This window comes from Galleria mellonella, unplaced genomic scaffold (genome assembly GCF_026898425.1).
Source record: "Galleria mellonella isolate WM207_F2 unplaced genomic scaffold, CSIRO_AGI_GalMel_v1 utg213, whole genome shotgun sequence".
Classification (NCBI taxonomy): Eukaryota; Metazoa; Arthropoda; class Insecta; order Lepidoptera; family Pyralidae; genus Galleria; species Galleria mellonella.
Window position 1 is genome coordinate 1031958 of NW_026442039.1, and position 20640 is coordinate 1052597.

The 20640-nt window shown below is 28.9% G+C and overlaps 1 protein-coding gene across 2 annotated transcripts in view; it reads left to right on the forward strand.

Annotated features, from left to right (window-relative positions):
• Positions 1–20028, forward strand: part of LOC113511644 (protein FAM107B) — a 35462-nt gene extending 15434 nt beyond the window's left edge. For both annotated transcript variants that reach the window (XM_052894563.1, XM_052894564.1), the window contains exons 2-4: positions 5661–5871; positions 11792–11895; positions 16095–20028. In XM_052894563.1, the coding sequence (XP_052750523.1) occupies positions 5661–5871; positions 11792–11895; positions 16095–16249 (470 nt within the window). In that variant the 3' untranslated portion in view covers positions 16250–20028. The remainder of the gene's footprint in view (positions 1–5660; positions 5872–11791; positions 11896–16094) is intronic.
• Positions 20029–20640: the final 612 nt, after the last annotated feature.

The window sequence follows — 20640 nt, forward strand, 5'->3', positions numbered from 1 at the left end:
AGCTTTCTGAGTTAGGAGGTAGACTAATAAAAAAAAGATTTATTGTGCTCATAATTGATATTGAAATATTGAATCGATAGTGCTCAAAATAAAAAAAAAAAAACATAAAAACCAAAAACAAGCGTTTACCGTTCCATTATTTCTGTCAATCACAATCGGAGACAGGCGTAAGAGATATGTATGTATGTAAAATAATTTAATTTATTTATAATTTTTTTTCTATATAGTAATTTTAAATAAATTCTCTTAATAAATTTTTTACTCGGCCTAAACAATTTATTACAAAGATTCATTTATGTTTACTAGCCACCAACATTCGAATGTTTGATTAAGACTTATGTAGTTAGTGACATCATTGTTTGTGGCTGGAATAAACAATGAAGTTTGTATTCTATTACGTCCGTGCTTACTTTATTTTTGATCGATACATTGATTTAACTCGCACAAAAAAAATATCTTCACAAGCAAACAACACATTGTACTCGTAGATATCTTTACTACTATACTCGAAGAGATAATATGATGTTGACTTCGAATCTAAAGCCATGATTAGTATGTATGGATAGCATTTTAAGACGAAAAATTGTGAAATGCTTCCAAAAAATTGCCTAAATTGATTTCATATAAAATTAAAAAAGCCTTGAAGAAGAGTTTATCCCAAACGCACGCGACGAGTCGACCTTTATAGGCGGCTGGTTCAATAATGCTTCGAGTTTGTACAAGTAAAATAGATATCCTTTCCAAGGGCACTTCTTCAGTCTGTGTACACATAAACCAGAATTTTATCGACCACCGTACCTTAAATACACCACTCTTCATAAGATAGTAATTGCTTCTATCTCTTCAAATAACTGGCGACGATAGCAATAAAATCCTGTTTGTTTATATTCTATGTAAACGGCGTTTTATAGTGGTGAAAATAATTTTACTACAGGTATATCGTCGACTTAATTACTAATACGGTATTAATAGTATCCGTTATAAATTACACATGATATGTCACTGGTTTTTTTCCTGGCTTATTGCGATTAATTTGGGTTTTAATTGGTTTATCTATTATTTAGACGTTATGATTAACATCACATAGGTTGCCAGGTTAGGGACACTTTACAAGATTTTTTTTTGTAATTTATTTATTTAATAATTAAATAGTTATTCGATACGCAATTTTTAAGTGTTGTGTAGTTTGATTTAGACTATCTGTTATATTAAAATAATGTACACAAAATATACATTAGATTGGTTAATTTGGCTATAGACTATATATAGTTAATATAAAATAAATTTATTTTACAAGATATTAGTAATTATTTTACAAACACCACCTTATTCGAAAAAACTAAAACCTACTAATTTACTTTAACTATTACACTGTTTTGTTACTTTCTTTCTAAACGGGAATTAACAAAAAAATTAAATAAATAAAAATTAAAATATAAAAAAGTCATAAAACTGTTTAATAGCTATATTTTAACTTAACTTTAGGTTTATGAGAGGTTTGACGTTTTTAAGAATAAAGGGGTATATAATTTTGTACAATGAATACTAGTTTATTATTTTCTAGCTTTTACTTACGACTTCGTCCGCGTTAATGGCATATGTTTACAGACCGAGATAAAAAGTAGTCAATGTCCTTTTGCATCCCATATAGTACGTGTATACTTAATTTCATAGTGATTAGTTAAGTCGTTAAGGTAAAAAAAAACAAACAAATTCACTTTCACATTTATAATATTAGTAAGGATTGATTAATTACTATAAATTGCATAAATTTACAGTCATACATAAAGTATCCGTTAAAGATCTTTAAGTATACTTTGTATATAAGGGACGTAATATATAATGTTAAATATATATTTGCGTATAAAATACATAATTATATTTAACATTGTTTTTTAGATAAATAGGAGCACTTACATAAATTAAATCTGTAAATATGTGTTATGTACATACTTATGTATATTAAGTTGTTCATTACGTAAGTTGCGAAATAAGCTGTAATGTTGGACGTGTATGTACTTATTCATACGTACATACCTATATTTTGGAGTCGAAATTCGTACTGTCATCACAGTCAACAACTGAGTGAGAGGTTTGTAGTATTTATCCACTTAAACTATTTGACAAGTAAGTAGTAAAATTAAGAATGCATATGATACAAAATCAAGTAATAAAAACAAGATAATTTAAGATTTCGTTCTTTAAAAAAAGTAATTTTAACCGTGACATAATTTATATGACGCCAATATAAGAGAAAAACCTATCGAATGTAAAAAGAGTTAGGAGGTATAGCGTATTATTCCCATAAAAGAAAATACAGATAATTAAATCATCTAGTAGTAATATTTATTAATATAATAATATTTACTTATAATATTTATTACCAGGAAATGTAAACCAATTTTCACCTAGCGGAAAGTACACCCTAAATAGAAGTAACAGTCGCCATATCGTCCATGTTATCCATGAGTCCCTCGTTAAGTCTTGCAAATACAAAGTGTAATTAATTATTTGTGCCAATATCGAGGAGCCTTTTATGTCAGAGAATGTCGTATATAACTATATAACTGTACGTTCATATACCTACTCAGCGTATACTTTTGGAATAGGAAATAAATAAAAACAGTAGAAATTATTACCAGGCGTTCATGATACTGTTCATGTCTATAAGCGATAGTTACCACTTACCATTAGATGCGTCTTTATGTTGTTTAACATACAAGTTGCTTATAAATAATGAATAAAAATATGTGTAGTTTTCAAGAGTCATATATCCTATAATTATAAAGAGCTCTACTCGTATACTGTACATCTAATCTATAAATGTCCACTTAATAAACTGAATAAATATTACATTGCTGACCTTTTAGTTTACTAATATTTATCATAGAAAAGTCAATGTTTATTAATATAAATCAAATATAAAAGTACATTACTATGTATTCGTTATGCAAATGGCGGTTATATCATACGAGATATTAGGATGTATGATAAAATTTGTCCTCATTTTTAGTACTAAATGTATGTATTCAGATATAGATTATAATGTTTATTTTTTTATGTACTGTTTATTAAATAACAAATACATTAACTTCAAAATTTTATATACATACTTGTTTTCTACTATGCAATAATAATGATAAATGTTTTATCTTTCAAGTAGGTACGTATAATATATCACTGTCACAGAGCTCCTACTCAACATGCACCATAAAATACATAAATTTATAACACGTGTCTTCAGTTGTCGTTTTTTGCGTGTTATCAATAATTTTTATTTTAAACAAACGAAGGAATTTCTGTTGCATAAGGATCGGTTCTCATTACATTTAAAGTAGGACTTACGAGTACTAGACCAATTTCAACTTTTAAAAATAGCTCATTATCCGGTGAAATGAATTTCAAAAGTTCATAAACGAGTTTCCGTTGACTATTGTTGAAATGAGGTTGCGGTTTGAGATAAAGTAGGAATGTGCAGCGCTCTACTTTATAGATGTTTAATGGGGCAACTGCCAACTTGTTTAGTTATGTGCTACTTTGACGAAAAAAATGAATTAATTATCATGTGTACTTTAAAAGTATTTTAAAGTTACTGTTTTAGATTATAGAGCCGTTTTATGTCTACTTTTTGTATTTACATATTTTTTATAAATGAATATTTATAAAAAATTTAAGAATTTTGTTCAAATTTAGTTATATAAATCTAAAAATTATGTAATAATTCATCGGTATTTTTATACAAAATCTTTTTTTATGTTATTTTAACAGTAGGTAAATAACAATAAAAAAAAATATAATTCATCATCACCATCATTTCAGCCATTATCTGTCCACTGTATATCCATATATAGGACTCCCCCATAGACCACCATACAAAATTTAAAAAAATGTAAAGTTAATGAACGGTTTCGAACCTGCATCCACTGACTTCCTGCAATACATTTGAGGTCGTCACTCCATCTATTTGGAGGGGTGGGGGGATCGTCCTACACTGCGTTTGTCCGTTTGTCCGTGCGCGGTCGTCATTTAAGGACCTTTCTTATTTATTATATTAGGTCGTTAAAAAATAAAGTACTAGTTTAAAATTAGTTTATTTGTAAATAATTGTGCTCTAATTTAAAAGAAAATGTAAAATTAATATTAATCCAAAATGTTCAAAGAGCAACTGTGTCTTTACAAATTTTAATGTATGCATATAGGTAAGTATTCTAATATGTAGGTGAATATTAACTACCTTAACTGCAGATAACACTAAGTGTAGAGAAAAAAATTATGAGACAGCAAAGCGGTGCTAGAGAATGAGGCTCCGGTGCAGTTAGTGATTTCGCAATCTCAGCAAAATTACAAAACAAATGAGGTCATCGTCAAACAATACCTGTCCATTTATGCTTACAGAATAACTACAGGTTATATTAATAAGAAGTATTAACAAGACCCGCGGTATTTCAAACGAAAATTTTTTTGTAAAAAAATATCTTTTATGACACTTATCGATATATATTTTACACAGAGGCGTATATATTAATAATTGTACAACACTATAAATATTAATTTATTGCTTTGTTACTTCTAGGTTGCATGTAACAGTTTTCCAGTTTTGTAGAGATTTAGGAGTCTGCATTGCTATAGTGCATGCATTAATTTTTGCACCTATCGCCATACGACATTAGGTTTCATTCAGTTACGTTTGCTGTTTTCAGAAAGTAGAAACATTTTGGTGTTTTAAAATTTGTATGTTTATTAAAATAACTCCAATATGTATTAAATAAAATTTTACATCTGTACAATCTACTAAATGTCCTTTTAAGCTGCATCCTAAAATATTCAATTTCAAAAATCCATATTGTTGTGTGCTATTATATATTGCATACATATTCTTTCAACATATTTGGGTTTTGGTAATTGCGATTTGATAACCGATTAGTAAAAAATACTAGCAATAATGTAATTGTAAATTTAGTAACCAAAAACTGATTTTATTACAACATTATATATGTATAGTGCAAGCAGCATTATGCAAATTGTGAATGTGATGAGAAATTAAATCATAAATTATAAAATAGTTTTAAAATATTGTGCATATTTTCAATATCAGATTTTATTTCAAAATGTATGTGATGTTTTTAAAATGTTGTCAATAATTTTAAGTTTTATTTCAAAATCTTTTGGCCGAATTCTTTCATTATTTAAGACAGTCACATTTTTTGTACAGCTCAGCGTCAAATCTGTACGTTTAATACCGCATCACGTATGATGACATCATCACCAATGATTCATTTAAATTCTTTTGAATTAACAGTCATTTTTCAATAATGAATAAACTTAATGCGTAATACATTTTATGTATATAATAACAAACAAACCAAATGATTGTAGCAGATGATCTAGTTATAAATAGTACGGCCATTCATAATGTTTACATTTGTTTAATAAACATATTTCAGCCCCGTTTTTGTGTATAACATAGATAGGTGCTTGTTTCATTTACTGTAAATTATTTAAACAAAAATTCGTGGTTACTTATCTAAAATTCTCATTGTTTAATTTGGAATTACATATCGTAACTCAAAAGTCAAGTCCTTAATCTGTATCTTTATCTTGTCTGTTGTACGTTTTCAGTGATAATGTATCTAATCGAGTGTAATTTTATATTGTTTTAGTGTTATCAGTAGGCGCATTGAACGGCATAAGCGGCGTGGGCCTCCCCACGCTGGTATCGGAGTCAGCGCTGGGTGCCGTGGATATGGTCCAGGAAGGGGAGACAGGCGCGGGAAGCGATGGCCTTATCGCTCCGCGTCGGTTGCCCAACCCGTATCTAGAAAGTCCACAGCGCATGGATCTGCACAGAGAATTGCTCTTTAATCAGAGAATGTAAGTAAAAAATATTTGATATAATTTGTAGTTCAAAATCTAGAGAAAATATTACAATCTTCTGAAGTAGAGCAAGACAGAAAAGCAGAATTTAAATAAATGCATTTTTTCTATGTGTAAAAAATATAATCTTTCATAATTAACCTCTGGTACAACTGTAAAAAAAATATTTTATATCATTTGAGATTCTGGAATTTAATTTCAATTTTACAATGTTATCTAAATCTTAAACAATTAGAAAAAAAATATTTAGTTTTGGTATGAGTAATTTTTCGTTTTGTTTTACTTTTGACAATTACAAGTATTGTTTAAAGGTCAATTGCTAACTAATATTATCAATATGTATATAATAAATATATATATCCATCAGATAAAATTGCTAGTATAAAATTTATTCATTCATTAAATATTTTTAATCAAAACGCAAGGTATGTACCGATATTAGTTTCTATAAAATGAAAGATTAATTTAAAAAAGGACTATGCGATATTGATGGATAGATTATAAGCGTGCCAATCTTATCGAGCTTTGAAAGGAATTCAAGAGCCCGATTCTTCAGAGGCTTGTCATCACCTTTGTCTATTGTTATCAGTAAGGGTACAACTTAAAAGTACTTTGTGCTTTGTACAGGGAGATGTTGCTAATATAATCCACGATATAGCTTGTTTTTGTAACATACACTGGGATCTGTTCAGCTGTTTGAGTAATAAACATCCAATCATCTTTACAAACTTTCACATTTACAATATTACAAGCAACCCGCCCAGTTTCACACGAATAGATGAAAATAATATATAGCATATGCTATTTGCTGCTAATATATTGTATAATAGCCACTATAGGTAAAAGTAATTTACTATTACTAATATTTATTACAAATAAACAAATATACAAAAAAATTTAAATGGCATGGACTAGTTACATTCCATAGCAAATAATTTAGTGTAAGAAGTATCCGATATAATAATAATTTAGGAAGTGTTTCTTGCCTTCTTTCGTGCCTTCTTTGTAATTAATCTTACATATGTATATGTAAAATCTATGGTCGTCAATGCTACATTTCATTATCACACACGAAATTACAGAAAAGATATAAATCATGATAAAATACTTAAATCATATTTTATCGGTCATTAAATTATTACGGCTACAATTTGAACTGCGTATCGTCATTAAAATTAGTTAGTACTGTCCAATAACATTAATGTTATTGTCACATTGTACCAAAAATAATTTTGGAACAATTCTATCCTCTTATAGTTTCATTTTGCGTTTATTTTTATTAGGGTTATAAATATAATTATAACTATAATCTTATTTATAATGGGGAGTTTCCAATTCGATGATTATCATTTGTAATTTACTTAATTATGTTCTCCATTCATTAAAAGATCGTGTGGTAATGGTGTAAGAAAGAAGTATGCAACCTTTCCAATTCATCCTCAGGATGTCATAAGATATGACTAAGAGAACAAAGCAAAATACATCAGTGCAAGACAATAAAATTTTCAAATATCAAACCTTATACTAGGCCGCCTGATCAGCTTAGTAATAGAGAGAGCTATGGCAAGAGACCCGTGTCCAGTGTGGGTCATTAATGGATAGCTAAGATAGTTACATTATATAGTTATGGTAACATTCTTAAAAGTTCAAACAGATAGCGCCAGAATTCTTTTATAATCTGAGAACGGAATGAGCAGGGTGCCGGCGCGATTTTGTTTTTTGTCAGCATTCCTTGTCAGGAATTCACCTATGAAACATGCTTACCCCGCTTAATTTTATTAATCCCATTCAAACGAGAATGTTTGAAATGTGGGTGCATCGTGTTCAACTATAGCGAGCAACAAGTAGAGTTTTTGCTAGAACTAACTTTGGATTCTGAATGCACAGGTGCAGTGCATCCTGTCTTGTGAACAATTATTACACATCTGCCGCGTGTGAGCGCACTCTGCGAGATGCATTTTGTTTTGTTTGCATATGTTCGATACAAGAATGACGTTCATAAAATATATAAATATTATTTATCTGTATATTATAATCCATTATAACGAATCGTTATGAAGTTTGATATAAACGTAGTATGTATTTGGAATTAAAAAGGGGATATGTTGTATTTTGTCCTTATAATTTGGTACATCCCGGTTACACAGGCCTAAGATAGACCTATATCTAGCACTGAATAGATACAGATGAATTTTACGGTAGAGTTATTATAAACTAATATTATATACATATTCATGCGGCCAAATTTCTAAAAAAAGCAATCACCAATATGCTACAGTTAAATAATTACCTATATGTAACGACATGCTAAATGTATACCTTCATCTTCGGTATAGGAGGAATACCCATCGCCGACGAAGATTGCTTTCGTCACAAAAATGGCTTTAAGATGCTCTTCACATTTGTTTACATAAAGTAACGAAAAATCGGAGTTTTTTATAGTTCTAGTTCCAAAGAGTTGAGGATTTGGTATTTTATTTTGATTTCTTAATTCTATCGATTAATTTCTTATCTTAAAAAAAGCATTTTTAAATTTTTACTTTACTTATTATTATTGTTATAATTTCTTATTTCTTTTTAATTTTCAAAACCGATTATTAAAAAACGCTAAGACGTAAAAGTTTGGGATCGTCGTTCATTAATAAACTAATATAAAGTTGGTATAGTATCATCATTAAAACTAGATAATTATTCTCTAGATTAAAATTGCTTTTTTTTTATTTTCCATCTAATACCTAAGTAAATTGATCTTAATTGAACCAAAATTTTAATCAAAATGTTGTCGATATCATTTCGAATTTTCTAGTAAATAAAACAAGAGTTTTTCATAAAAAATATATAACAATAAAGTTGAAAAATTGGTAAATTATTGTAATACTCGTATAATAAAAAAACAATCACTAAAAAAACAATTTCTAAAAAAACTAAACAGTAATAATTTGTAAATTTGTATAAATTTCCTTGTACAATTCAATGCGCGTTCCTACCCTAAACTTGAGAATCGCCATTTTCAACCGACTTAAAAAAAAGGAGGTTTTTAATTCGGTTGTATTTCTTTTACGTTTGTTACTTTATAACTCCGTCAATTCTAAACGAATCTTTTTATATCTAAAAAGATATAGTGACAGATTGGTCCCATAGAAATTCTAATAAAATCGTTTCAGAAGTTTAGTTTTGAAATCGAAATAACTGATTTTGATTGAAGTAGATTTTTTTGTGGAACACAATCTCAAATTATGTAATACCAACTCTTTTTAACTGAAAACCGTTGTATACACTTACTTGACCAATGATCATGACTCTACTAGCCCAAAAACAAAATGTACTTTCTATTATGTTATTTATATTTATATTTGCAATATGTTAATGCGTGCACAAAATTAATATGTAAATTAAACAGCATAACATAATATGACCTAGTCTCTATTCATTGCAATGTGAAATTACAAACTGAATGAATAAAAAGAAACGTAAATATGTAAATATAAAGAACGGGCGTTGGTGAGTGAATAGCAGAACTCGGCAGAAGTGACCTGTTGAATCAGTTCATTTCCCCGTCAATACGATTGTCGGGCATCTCGTCCCTGTTATTTCCGTGCTTGCGAGCGACGGAAGGAAGCAATTCCCAGCGCGCTAACGGGAATGTCTCTATACATACCTGTGCCTACTTACTCGCGCATACCGTATGTTTATCAACACGACAGGCAATGCATTTTATGACATAACAATTGTTATTCATATGATAAATTATTTGTTCATTTATTTTTGTTTGAGTTATATTGTCATTTACATATATACTTTCAATATAAAGCGATATCGAAAGTGTACAGAGCATAGGAAGGGATAGTGAGAGATTTTCTTAGAGGGCTTTTACAGGTTTATCACTACAATGCTAACTATATTATCTAATACAAACATTAACTAGTACGTATAATTTTCAGTAATGCCGATCAGGATGTGATAGATTTTGTCGAAGATTAGATTATTCGAAGATTGAATTTATTCTTAAAGTTCGTTTTTATAATAATAAGGAATTAAATGGATTGTAACTAAATTGTAAACTATATTCTTCTCTAAAGGATAGATAGCTAGATAGATAATTTAATTACATTACTTACAGCACACAAATTACAATACAAACATATACATAATACACAGAAAAAAGATAAAAGAATGAAAATAAAAAAAGCAACACAACAAAAAAAAACAGATTCATGTTCAGTAGCGAGACGTTAATGTAATTATTTTCAAAAAAGTAAAAAATATATATAAAAATAGATAGTTGTTAAAAATTAAAATGGTCAGGAGCAAGTTGAATTCATACGTCAAGGGTTCCGTGCATAAATATATATGGCATACAATTATCTTAATTGCTATTTATCTCATATAAAATAGACAACTAATAGTTTATATTATTGATACTACAATACTACGATTATTTTTGGACGTTTTTATGATAATTTCTCAAAAATTAGCAGTAGTATTTCCGAACCGATACGAACCGTCAATGTATCATTGACCCGTACTTACAAAATTTCCGAATTCCAAATCAATAACATTAATAGTTGCTGAAGCATAACGCTGTGACATTTTAGCACAGAACCCTAAAAAAGCAAGTTAATGCAAAAGCCATTTACTATGTGTGTTCGGTCTAAAGAGATCGGAGATTGCGAACTCGATTTAGCTTGAGATAGGCCAAGCCAGTGGCCTCAATCGATATGTAAATAAAGTTACATTTCATCAGCAAGGAGTGCACGCGATGTGCCGTGAAGCCGCCGTAATTAGCCAGGATTAAATCTCGCTGACGGTCGGTAATGGGCGCGCCAACTTGATTCCAGCACTCCACGATCCGAACTAAACTGATTCTAAATGCTCCAGTGAATTTTGATTGCAAACCTATTTTGAACATACTCGCAGGAACGTAGGTACTGGTATATTTTATGCAGAATAAATTTTGTAGTGCTAAAATAAACATAATTTCCTCATTCCACGTCGTTGGTGACTCAAATGAAATATTAAAATTTACGGTCTGCATATATTTCTGATATCGCTATAATATATTTCGATATAATAAATATAACGTGGTAACGGGGTAAGAATATAATTACAATTTGGCAAGAATACAATGTATGATCACTCTTCTTTTCTTCCCTTGATCGTAGAGGTATCTTTAAAAATAAAAGGAATGAAAATTAAATCTAACACAAGGATTGAAGTAACGTGTATTAGGTCATACACGAGTAAGACACAAGACCGACTGGTCTTCGCGGTAATAGTAAAAAAAAAAATATGCCAGTTACAGTATTTATAGATGACAATGTTTTAAATTATATAAACAACTCACCGTTAGATTAATAGACGTATATCAATTTAGTACAAACAGCTGCTGTGCAACTAAACCAATGAGACAATGCAATGACTTCTGACGTCAGAGCTACCAAATAGGACACCACATGCAGGTGCCGATTGCGCGTGGGAATGCTGTTTAAGGAAATGGTGGGCCTCGAACAAAGATGAATGCACAGTCACTATATTAAAATATATATAGTAATCCTTACTAATATTATAAATGTAAAATTGAGTCTACTTGTTTCTTTTATTCCCCTAACGGCTCAAACAATCGTTGTGAAATTTGGAATGAACGTATTATTTGGAATGAAAAGAAACATAGCCCCATCCCCCATAAGGGAGTAAATAAATGATCATAGTTTACTTAGATGATCGCATTAATTCTCGTCTCTTATAAACCATAAACCATGCAACATAAAAGTATAAAAGTTAATATGAAAATATATTTTGTAGAATGTTTTGGATATATGAGTAGGTACATACTTATATCCTTATTGTACAATACTTGCATAGCTTTTTTCTATAAATACATACATCTATATATAAAATATTCCATTATCTGTTCCAGAGGAAAGAATGTTCTTAATCAAAAGAGTGAACTACAAAAGGCACTTTCAAAACACAAAGAAAAGCAGCTTATGAATCAAGTTAAGGAACACAGAGAAACGCCAGGTAAATATTATATCCACGTTCTTTGTACATATTTTTAATTGAAATTTAGGATTAGTAGTTTTTTGGTATTAACATTTGCGACATTTTTTATTTTCACATTAATTAACTGTAACATAATTATTACATTTAAGTTGAGTTTACAGTCACGTCTAAGAGACGTTCACTGCTTTGTGCAATAATTTCATAACAATTTTCTGATAATTTGGAAGATATCACAAGGCCTGTTTCATTGGCTGATATTTATTTAATACAAATATAGTTTGATCAAAAAATGTACATTGCATTACTATATTACTGACTTTATCTAAAAGCAACTCGCTTATAGGTATATAGATAACTAGTAAACATTTCAAATGCTGCAAAGGCGTTAAAAAAACTACGTATATACGTATTTTTTTTAACTTTTATATAGTTTTCGACATCGACTTTATTGAAGTATTTGTTAACAGTATTGGGTACGCAATCGAAAATATAAACAATATTTTGTTTTAAATCGTAGTGATTCCAAAAAGTATTATTATTTATTAAAATCTGTGCATAATATAATTATAAATATATCGCGAAATATAAGTACATAGATGGAAAATAATGCAGGCTAATTGCGAAACTCCAGTTTAAACTTACTTTTGAAAACATGTGTCAAAGTGTTTGATCGGTACATTAAAAAATTTGTTCTAGTAAATTTAATTATGAGCATTTTTGCAATAATATTTTTTAAATCTCTATTTATGCTATGGTACTTATATGTACATATACTTACATACTTATATATACATAACATATAAAAATCCTAAAATCCTAGTACATATTAAGAAACCTAGAATGTTTCTGTTTTTGCGCAGTGGCAATTTACATTAACTTCTTGTAAAGGCTAAAATGATGCATATGGAGGTAAACATGAATTGCAACTTGACTTCTAGGCGTTTTTTTTTATAAAAAAATATTTAGCGTTTTTTTTTTGGTTCCAACAACATTTTTATAATATTATGTGAAACATAACACAAATTACGAAATAATACTGAATCGAGATACCTACGTAATGCGATTATGTGACCATCTTCTGTGTAATCAAATAACATTGCATTCTTTATTGAATGGGCATAATCAACTTGTGACCTTCTGCTGCACTATGAATTACGGATTTAATACTGATATGATACATATTCTATACCTATTTGATTAGATTGAATAATGCATGTTCTGAAAAAGTCTGCATTTGCAAAATAAGAATGGTCGAATGTAGTTTACAAATGACTTGTAACGGACAGTATTTTGTATTTATTATAGTCGAATATTACATTAATACACAGACATATTCACTAATAGAGTGACTATCACATATTTTACAGATGTTTCCCGATTTTCTTAATTGAAGCCAAAATTATTGATAAAAATGACGGTTTCAAGTGGTCGAAATGCATCAGAATCAAGTACAATAAAATATTTGAACATTTATGATTAGTAACAATTATTAACTATTATATTATTTAAATACCGACTGAATATTATTGTTTTTTATTTAATTAATATGTTGATCAACTTCAGTTGACAATTCAAACTAAAAACAATTTTATTATGGGATTGTTCACAAGCTAAAATATGGACTCTAATATATGGGCTCTGGACTCTATAATATATAGTGCTGACATCAAGTTTTGGAGAGTTAAGAGAGGGTACTGAAGAGTCTTACGCCCAAGTGAGAATCAGAATTCAGAATTAGTCAGAATATATATGGAATGTGGAATCTTCCGAGATTTGGACATTCAAAAGTTAATTCTAATATTTTTTTATGACATGAAAATAGAATGGCAACTCCGTGCGTGTTACCGGTATCCGCTGCTGGAGTACCAGTGACGGATGATAGTCGAGAAATAGAAATCAGGTTAGGTGGTCCATTGAAAAAAAATCATCGTTGTTGTTTACATTATTAGGAATAGGACCGTTAAATTACATTACTGACAATTAACAAGGCTCAAGTCAAATTTTGTAGGAGAGATATTAGACCACTTTTTGTTTTTATTTTGACTTATCTCTCTAACTGGATATGTGTGAAATGTGTCTATTTTTAACATACCTACATTAATTTTTTTCACACAAACTCGTTTAAGTACTAAATCAGACTTTCCTAGAATACTTCCAATTTGGTCTTTGTTTATAAAATGTGTAACGTATGCATCCGTAGCATTTCCACTAAATGTTGCCTTACTTTGTTTATAGCAATTTCTCTAACGGCTGACTATTCGTACAGACGGGAAGCAATTTATGCAATTTCTCTTTCATCAGACATTGGTTATCGACATCCACTAAAACTGATTAAAGGATATTCTTGTAAATTAATTGAGCTTTGTTTGTTATCATACATTGCTTATTATTGTTATTATTTGTACGTTACATAAGGACACGAATTTAAATAATAGTATATAGTTTAATTAGGCATTTACATGTATACGTTTTTTGTATTTGTTGTATTGTTATAGTATTTGCAATTCTGGCATGCCTTTTTTAACCGAAATGAATCGAATGAAATTGATTACTTAAACATAAAACAAGTAAAAATAATATCAGAAATTAATAATTTGGATTAATTTACTGAATTGATCTTAATAAATCTATCAGCTATTTATGCAGTCTATTTATATTCATATTAGCTCTAAATTAATTATGACGTGATTGAAGCATTTGTTTTTTAAATATTATTCTAGTTTTTTTATGCGACTCAAATTGCAAGCACTTCTGATGCCAGTTGATGTAAAGTAATTGCATCTATCGATATACACCTTACATAATGTGATAGAATGTACTGTAATGATTTTATATGCGTACTATTGTTTAGATGAACAGTAATAAAAACATACGTAAATTGTTTATTAAGCGCTTATACCGAGTATAAAATAAAAATAAAATTGTGTTGTTCATGTCTATTATCGCTTCTGTCATGTGAGCGTAAGCTTGTCTGCCATTCCTTGTTCCAAGTACATTATAAAAAAATTAGGTGAACGACCTGTGCGTTTGCAATTTGAATAATAATTTCAATTTATACTTACTCAAATTATATAGTTAATACTAAAATATATTTTTATATAAAGTATACGTTAGATATATATCAGGTACAAAACCAACTTGATATATCTCAGAAGTTGTTTTTGTGAAATTTTAATATGTCTTTGTATCTAAATTTATCATAAAATAAAAATATCAAACTCGAAATGGCCAAAAAGAAATTAAAAATATCCGATACTGGTTTGTACACAGCAATAACTGAAGTAGAATCTACTTGGCAATGTATACATAATGTATACAATTATTTATACAGCTATTTATTGTATACTTATTTAAATAAGTATATTTTTTAAAGGAATATTTGCTTATGTAACTAATATTAAATCATCATACATTTCAATGAGACTTAGTCATTATCAGTTAAGGCTAAGTTAAAAGAAAAAGAAAAAAGACTATTAATTTCCTTCCAGCTTGATTCTTTTCCATGTTATATTTCCTACATCAGTGCAGACAAATTATGTACCTACATAATTTCAGATTCTGAAATTATGTTTGATTTACCGTATCTTCATAGATTCCTTAATTGGCAGATGTATTTTGTCAAGTTAAATTTTAGTCTAGTAGTTTTTATCATGCCCACAAATGTCATAAAATATAATAATTGGATGATTTATATACTAATATACTAAAAAAAATTAGTTTGCAAATATAATATTGGTTTGAACATTTTGCTACTATATGCAGGTGTTGTAAATGCTCTCAGTTCAGTTGCACAGAGTGCAATGTACTCTTTGGTAGGTCTCAATTAAGACCGGTCCGAGTGACCATACAGTAACATGTAAAAAATATTTTTATATTCCATTTGAAATGTGTGCAATTGCATAATTATATCATATATTCTTCGTTATTGTACTCATGATAATATGAGCTACGAAATCCAATTATTTTTTAATTCGACTAGTAGTTACAGAGATTAGCGCATGCAAACTATTCCACTTTATTTATTACATGAAATATTTGTTAGAAATAATTTTCAAAACCAATAGGTTATGTATTAAAACGAATTGAGAGTGGATGTAGTATACTATATATGCAATGTTAAGATAATTAACACTGCTTTAGAAAGAAGTCTGCTCTGTAAAGTATCTGACGTGAAATATGAGCACTATAAATCAACAGTACTTATTTTATTTTTTCAGAACTAGAACGGGCTATAGCTGAGAGAGCACGTCGGCTGGAACAAGGGGAATCGAGCACGGAGGAAATAGAACCAGGAACTAATCCCACACTTCAGGAGGTGCGCGCGCGTCTGCGACATGCTGCGCCGCCATCTTCGGCCACTTCTGCACATTAATTCTACTTAATAATACCTACATTAAAAACCCTTTTTTAACTACTATAACAGTATCAGATACTTTTTGAGTGAGCTATCAGCCACTTTATAATATCTAATCTTCATTCGCTGTATAGGCGTAGAGTAAACATGTAGTAGTATACTATAGTGGCAACTGGCGCCATCTGCAGTTGTATGCATTTATTACATCTGCAATGTAACAATGATCACTTGCTATTTACGTGCTTATGATTGTGATCTTAATCCTAAAGAAGATTTACAATATTATTTGGCTGTTTAAAAAAAATCTTTATAAAACAATAAAAAAATCGTTTTGCATTGAGACAAGCATTTTGTAATGTGTGAAGGGTAAAGTGTGTTTTATTGGTGTGAATGGCTTTGATTGCCAAAGCTTATTATCATTATAAGTTATATTATTTTGTATTATATACTTTTAAGGGTTTAATAATGTTTGTCATCGAAACGTAATCACTATAAGTGTCACAAATAGTTGATTTATAATTTTTATCAAATATTATGTACAGATAATTAGGTATTTTGTTATGATCTTTACTACAATGTAAAAGAAATGCAGTTTGCAGTTAAGTGTAGTATGACTGCAGTTTACGGTATCTATTAATTTAACTGAATATTTACAGTCTAATAATTACATATTCGAGAACAATAATAAATTATAAATCGTAACATTTATAAGTAGATATACTCCTTACCGCAAATACTCTGAGTGGCTAGTGTGAGCTATATAAATATTTACGTTATGACTGCGTACGTGATGTTGCATTTATATGAAGATCTAGTTTGTAGAATTATCTGCAAGTAGCGCTGCTAAATTTCACTGTAACTATCAACATAAACCTTACCGCAGTAATAAATGTTTGTATAATTTACAATAGCCACTTATGGGATACATTTAAATAAAGATAATATTAGTAAAAATGTGTTTATGACGATTTCTACGCTTATTAAAATTTAATTTTCTATTATTTTGACTACTTACCTACTTATGGAAACAAAAAATATTGACTGAGGTATCGACTGCATGAGATTTATTGATAAGGGTAAATGTCGACTTGAGCAAAAGAAAATAATAAAAAAAAAATATTTTTCTAAACTTTTTAACGTCACAAACCTTAACATTTCGTAGTAGTGTTTATTTGTAAACATTTACTGTTCTCGTTAAACTCCTGAATACATGTCTATACGTAGATTATCTAGTTATATCTATCGACGTAATCCTCGTAAAATATTTTATTACGATAATTGTAGAAAGTAGATAGATGTTGGCAATTATAGAGTGTATGATTTAGATATATTACATTATATTCATATTTTATCAACAGAGTAGAAATCTTATGAAAGTTGGCATGAAAATAGTGACTTTAATAATAGAAAATAACCCATATCGACACCTATTGTAATTGGTCGGTAATAAGCCGATGAATAATATGCACCAATAGTTGACCAGTATGTTTGAATCCGAAGTGTTCAATATAAGTGATAGATGAGAAATATTTTTGTATGTTTATGTAATATCTGTAGAATGCCTACGATGTTTCAAATTTTAATAGGTAAATTCCTAAAACTAAACGATTCACATTAAATAGTGTATCTATTTATGGTAATTTATATATTATTGGAAGGGTTGCCTGGTCCAAATTGATTGTTTTTGAATAAATTGACTTAGTGCTTCTTTGCAAATTATTTTTTTTTGCAATTTTTCTTATATTAAGAAAACAAATGCCTAAATTAATAGACGCTAATATAAACTAACAATTAACAATGTTGTTATATATCATAAAAGCAATTTCTTAATTTGATTACTTACGGAGGCTTTATATTTATTTTATTATTTTGTATGTAGTGTGTAGCTTATAACATTACAAAAATTCAGCCAATTTAAATGACACATCATTTACTAAAAAGCATTAAGATATTATAGCCATACATCGTGACAAAGATCTGGGCAGATATATTAGCAACATACACTTATAATAATGTATTTTATAAGGTGACCATATAAAAACAACGTACGCTTAGCGTAGTTCAGTTAATAACATATATTTAATTACACTAGGTAATATAACTTCCAAAATTTTGGGAACTTCCTACATTTTCTGGCAATCTGGCAACCCTAATTGAGAGCCATAAACACGAAAAAAGTGCAATAATGTTATTGTTTTTATATTATTTCGGAATTTTAAGTGTCATTATTTTCATATATACCACAATTTATAAAACATATACTGTATCCTTCTCCAACTTTTATTTCACTTTTGAGAGAACGTTACTGTTTCATATTTTGTGAAAGATGACTGTGAAATCCACAATGAAAATATTTAAGTAGGCAGCTTAAATATTTCTATTGCGTATCTTGTTTAATTATACTATTTATTGAAATATGTAATATAAAATCTACCATAAATGTATAAGTTTTAAGAAATAAAATATAATGATGTCAAAATTGTAAGAAAAATAATGGGAAGTGTAAATAAATTTTTGGCTATAAATATCTATAGTAAAACAGCCTAATAAAATAATAATTTTATAACTTGTGGGTCAGTTTTGAGGTTAAAATCAAATAGACGACGCAAACGTTTTTATTTTTTGTAATTTGCATCATCAGGATATCAAAGCTTTCATCTGTGTGATCCAGTCGCCCTAGATAAAAAGCTAAATGAGTCTATCAGTAGATACGTTATCGCTTACGAGTACATGCGGGGTATACGAGACAACAACGTGCGACGTCTTGTTCTTTCTCATGCATGTATGCATGTGCTAATGAAAATGTCTCTATTGACAGATACGTTTGCCGCTTATTTAGAGGGTTGACACTAAAACTTTTATTAACTGACTCCTACATGAAAAATTTGAAATATTTAATGAAATTATATATTTTGCTAATTTACCGATGTTGCGTTAATTCATGTTTAAAATATCAAATATAATTATACTATGTCACAAATTTCTCAGAAATAATTGGCCTTATATAAATTTGATAAAATAGGTATTATTTCAGTTCCATCGCACGTTCAATACAATGGATTCAAGTTCAAATAACAATAAGTAATTTTTTACACCCGAACATGGACACCTAATAATGATTTGCCACGTTGTTATCAATTTTAATTTTACTTATCTAATACTCTTTTATATCACAATATGTCCTGACCCTCAACTTATTATTGCATACCAATAGTTATAGAAATATAAACAAACATTCAGAGGTTTAATATTAAAAATAGCGCTCTCTATCTCACCAATGTTAACAAAATTGCATATTAAAACATATGTAATTTAATTCGGTTAAACAATTGAAACGTATCAACCCCTATCCTTTATAAATATTATCGTAATAAAAATGAGCTTTAGTTTTCTCCATTGTGCCTATTAAATATTGTTGTTTATTTTCAGAGTATTAGTTATGGTTATAAGGTAGATTTTATATAGGATGACGATTCTCACTGAGATGCGTACCAAAATTACTAAGGAGAAAAACCATTCCACTTGTTATTCATTCACTTGATTGTTTGTTTAAACATTTTTTTTTTTTGTAAAATATAAGTTTTAAGTTAATACTGTATCTTAGTACAAAGTGGCGTCTTATTATGAAGGAATTTTGTGCTTCAAACCTCGAAGCTGTCATTATTGTGGCCATTTATGTTGGATATTATGTATTTAAATTAGTATAAGTATTTTACTACTGTAATGAAAGTTTGACCATAAAGCTGTATCAGAACTCAATGATTTGCATAGACAAATAAAAATGTTTTAGCGCCTTACTTGTCTTATTGCTTATGAAGTTTCATCCCACTAATTACACATCAAACTAGCTGTTAAACAAAAATTAAGCAAATAGATAGGTTGTACTCATTTTACAAGAATTTGATAACGAGAAAAAGAGTATTCATACAATATTAATTGCTGTGACAGGTTAAAGTCAATTTTCGTACAAAATGGCCTACTGCTTTTTAACCTTACATGCTTTTTTACATGCTTTCCCTCTGCTTTATGTTAATGATAGAGAGTTAAATACATATTAGGTATTTATATATTTCAATTTTATAAACAGTTTTTCAAAGTCATCTTTAAAAAAATATTAATTTTCTGGTTGAATAAAACGCATAATAAGGGATTCATAGCTCAATTACTGGCCTATCATATATATATATATATATATATATATATATATATATATATATATATATATATATATATATATATATACATAAGAAAAGTAAAGAGAAACTGCAATATAAGAAAATGCGATTTGATTAGTTCCTAAAATAATGTTAGGGACTAGGCACTGCGTATAGTGCTGAAACTATCATGGGTCACCTAGAATTCGTCACGATGGGCCGACTGACTTGATTTCATTCTTATTTATAATCCCT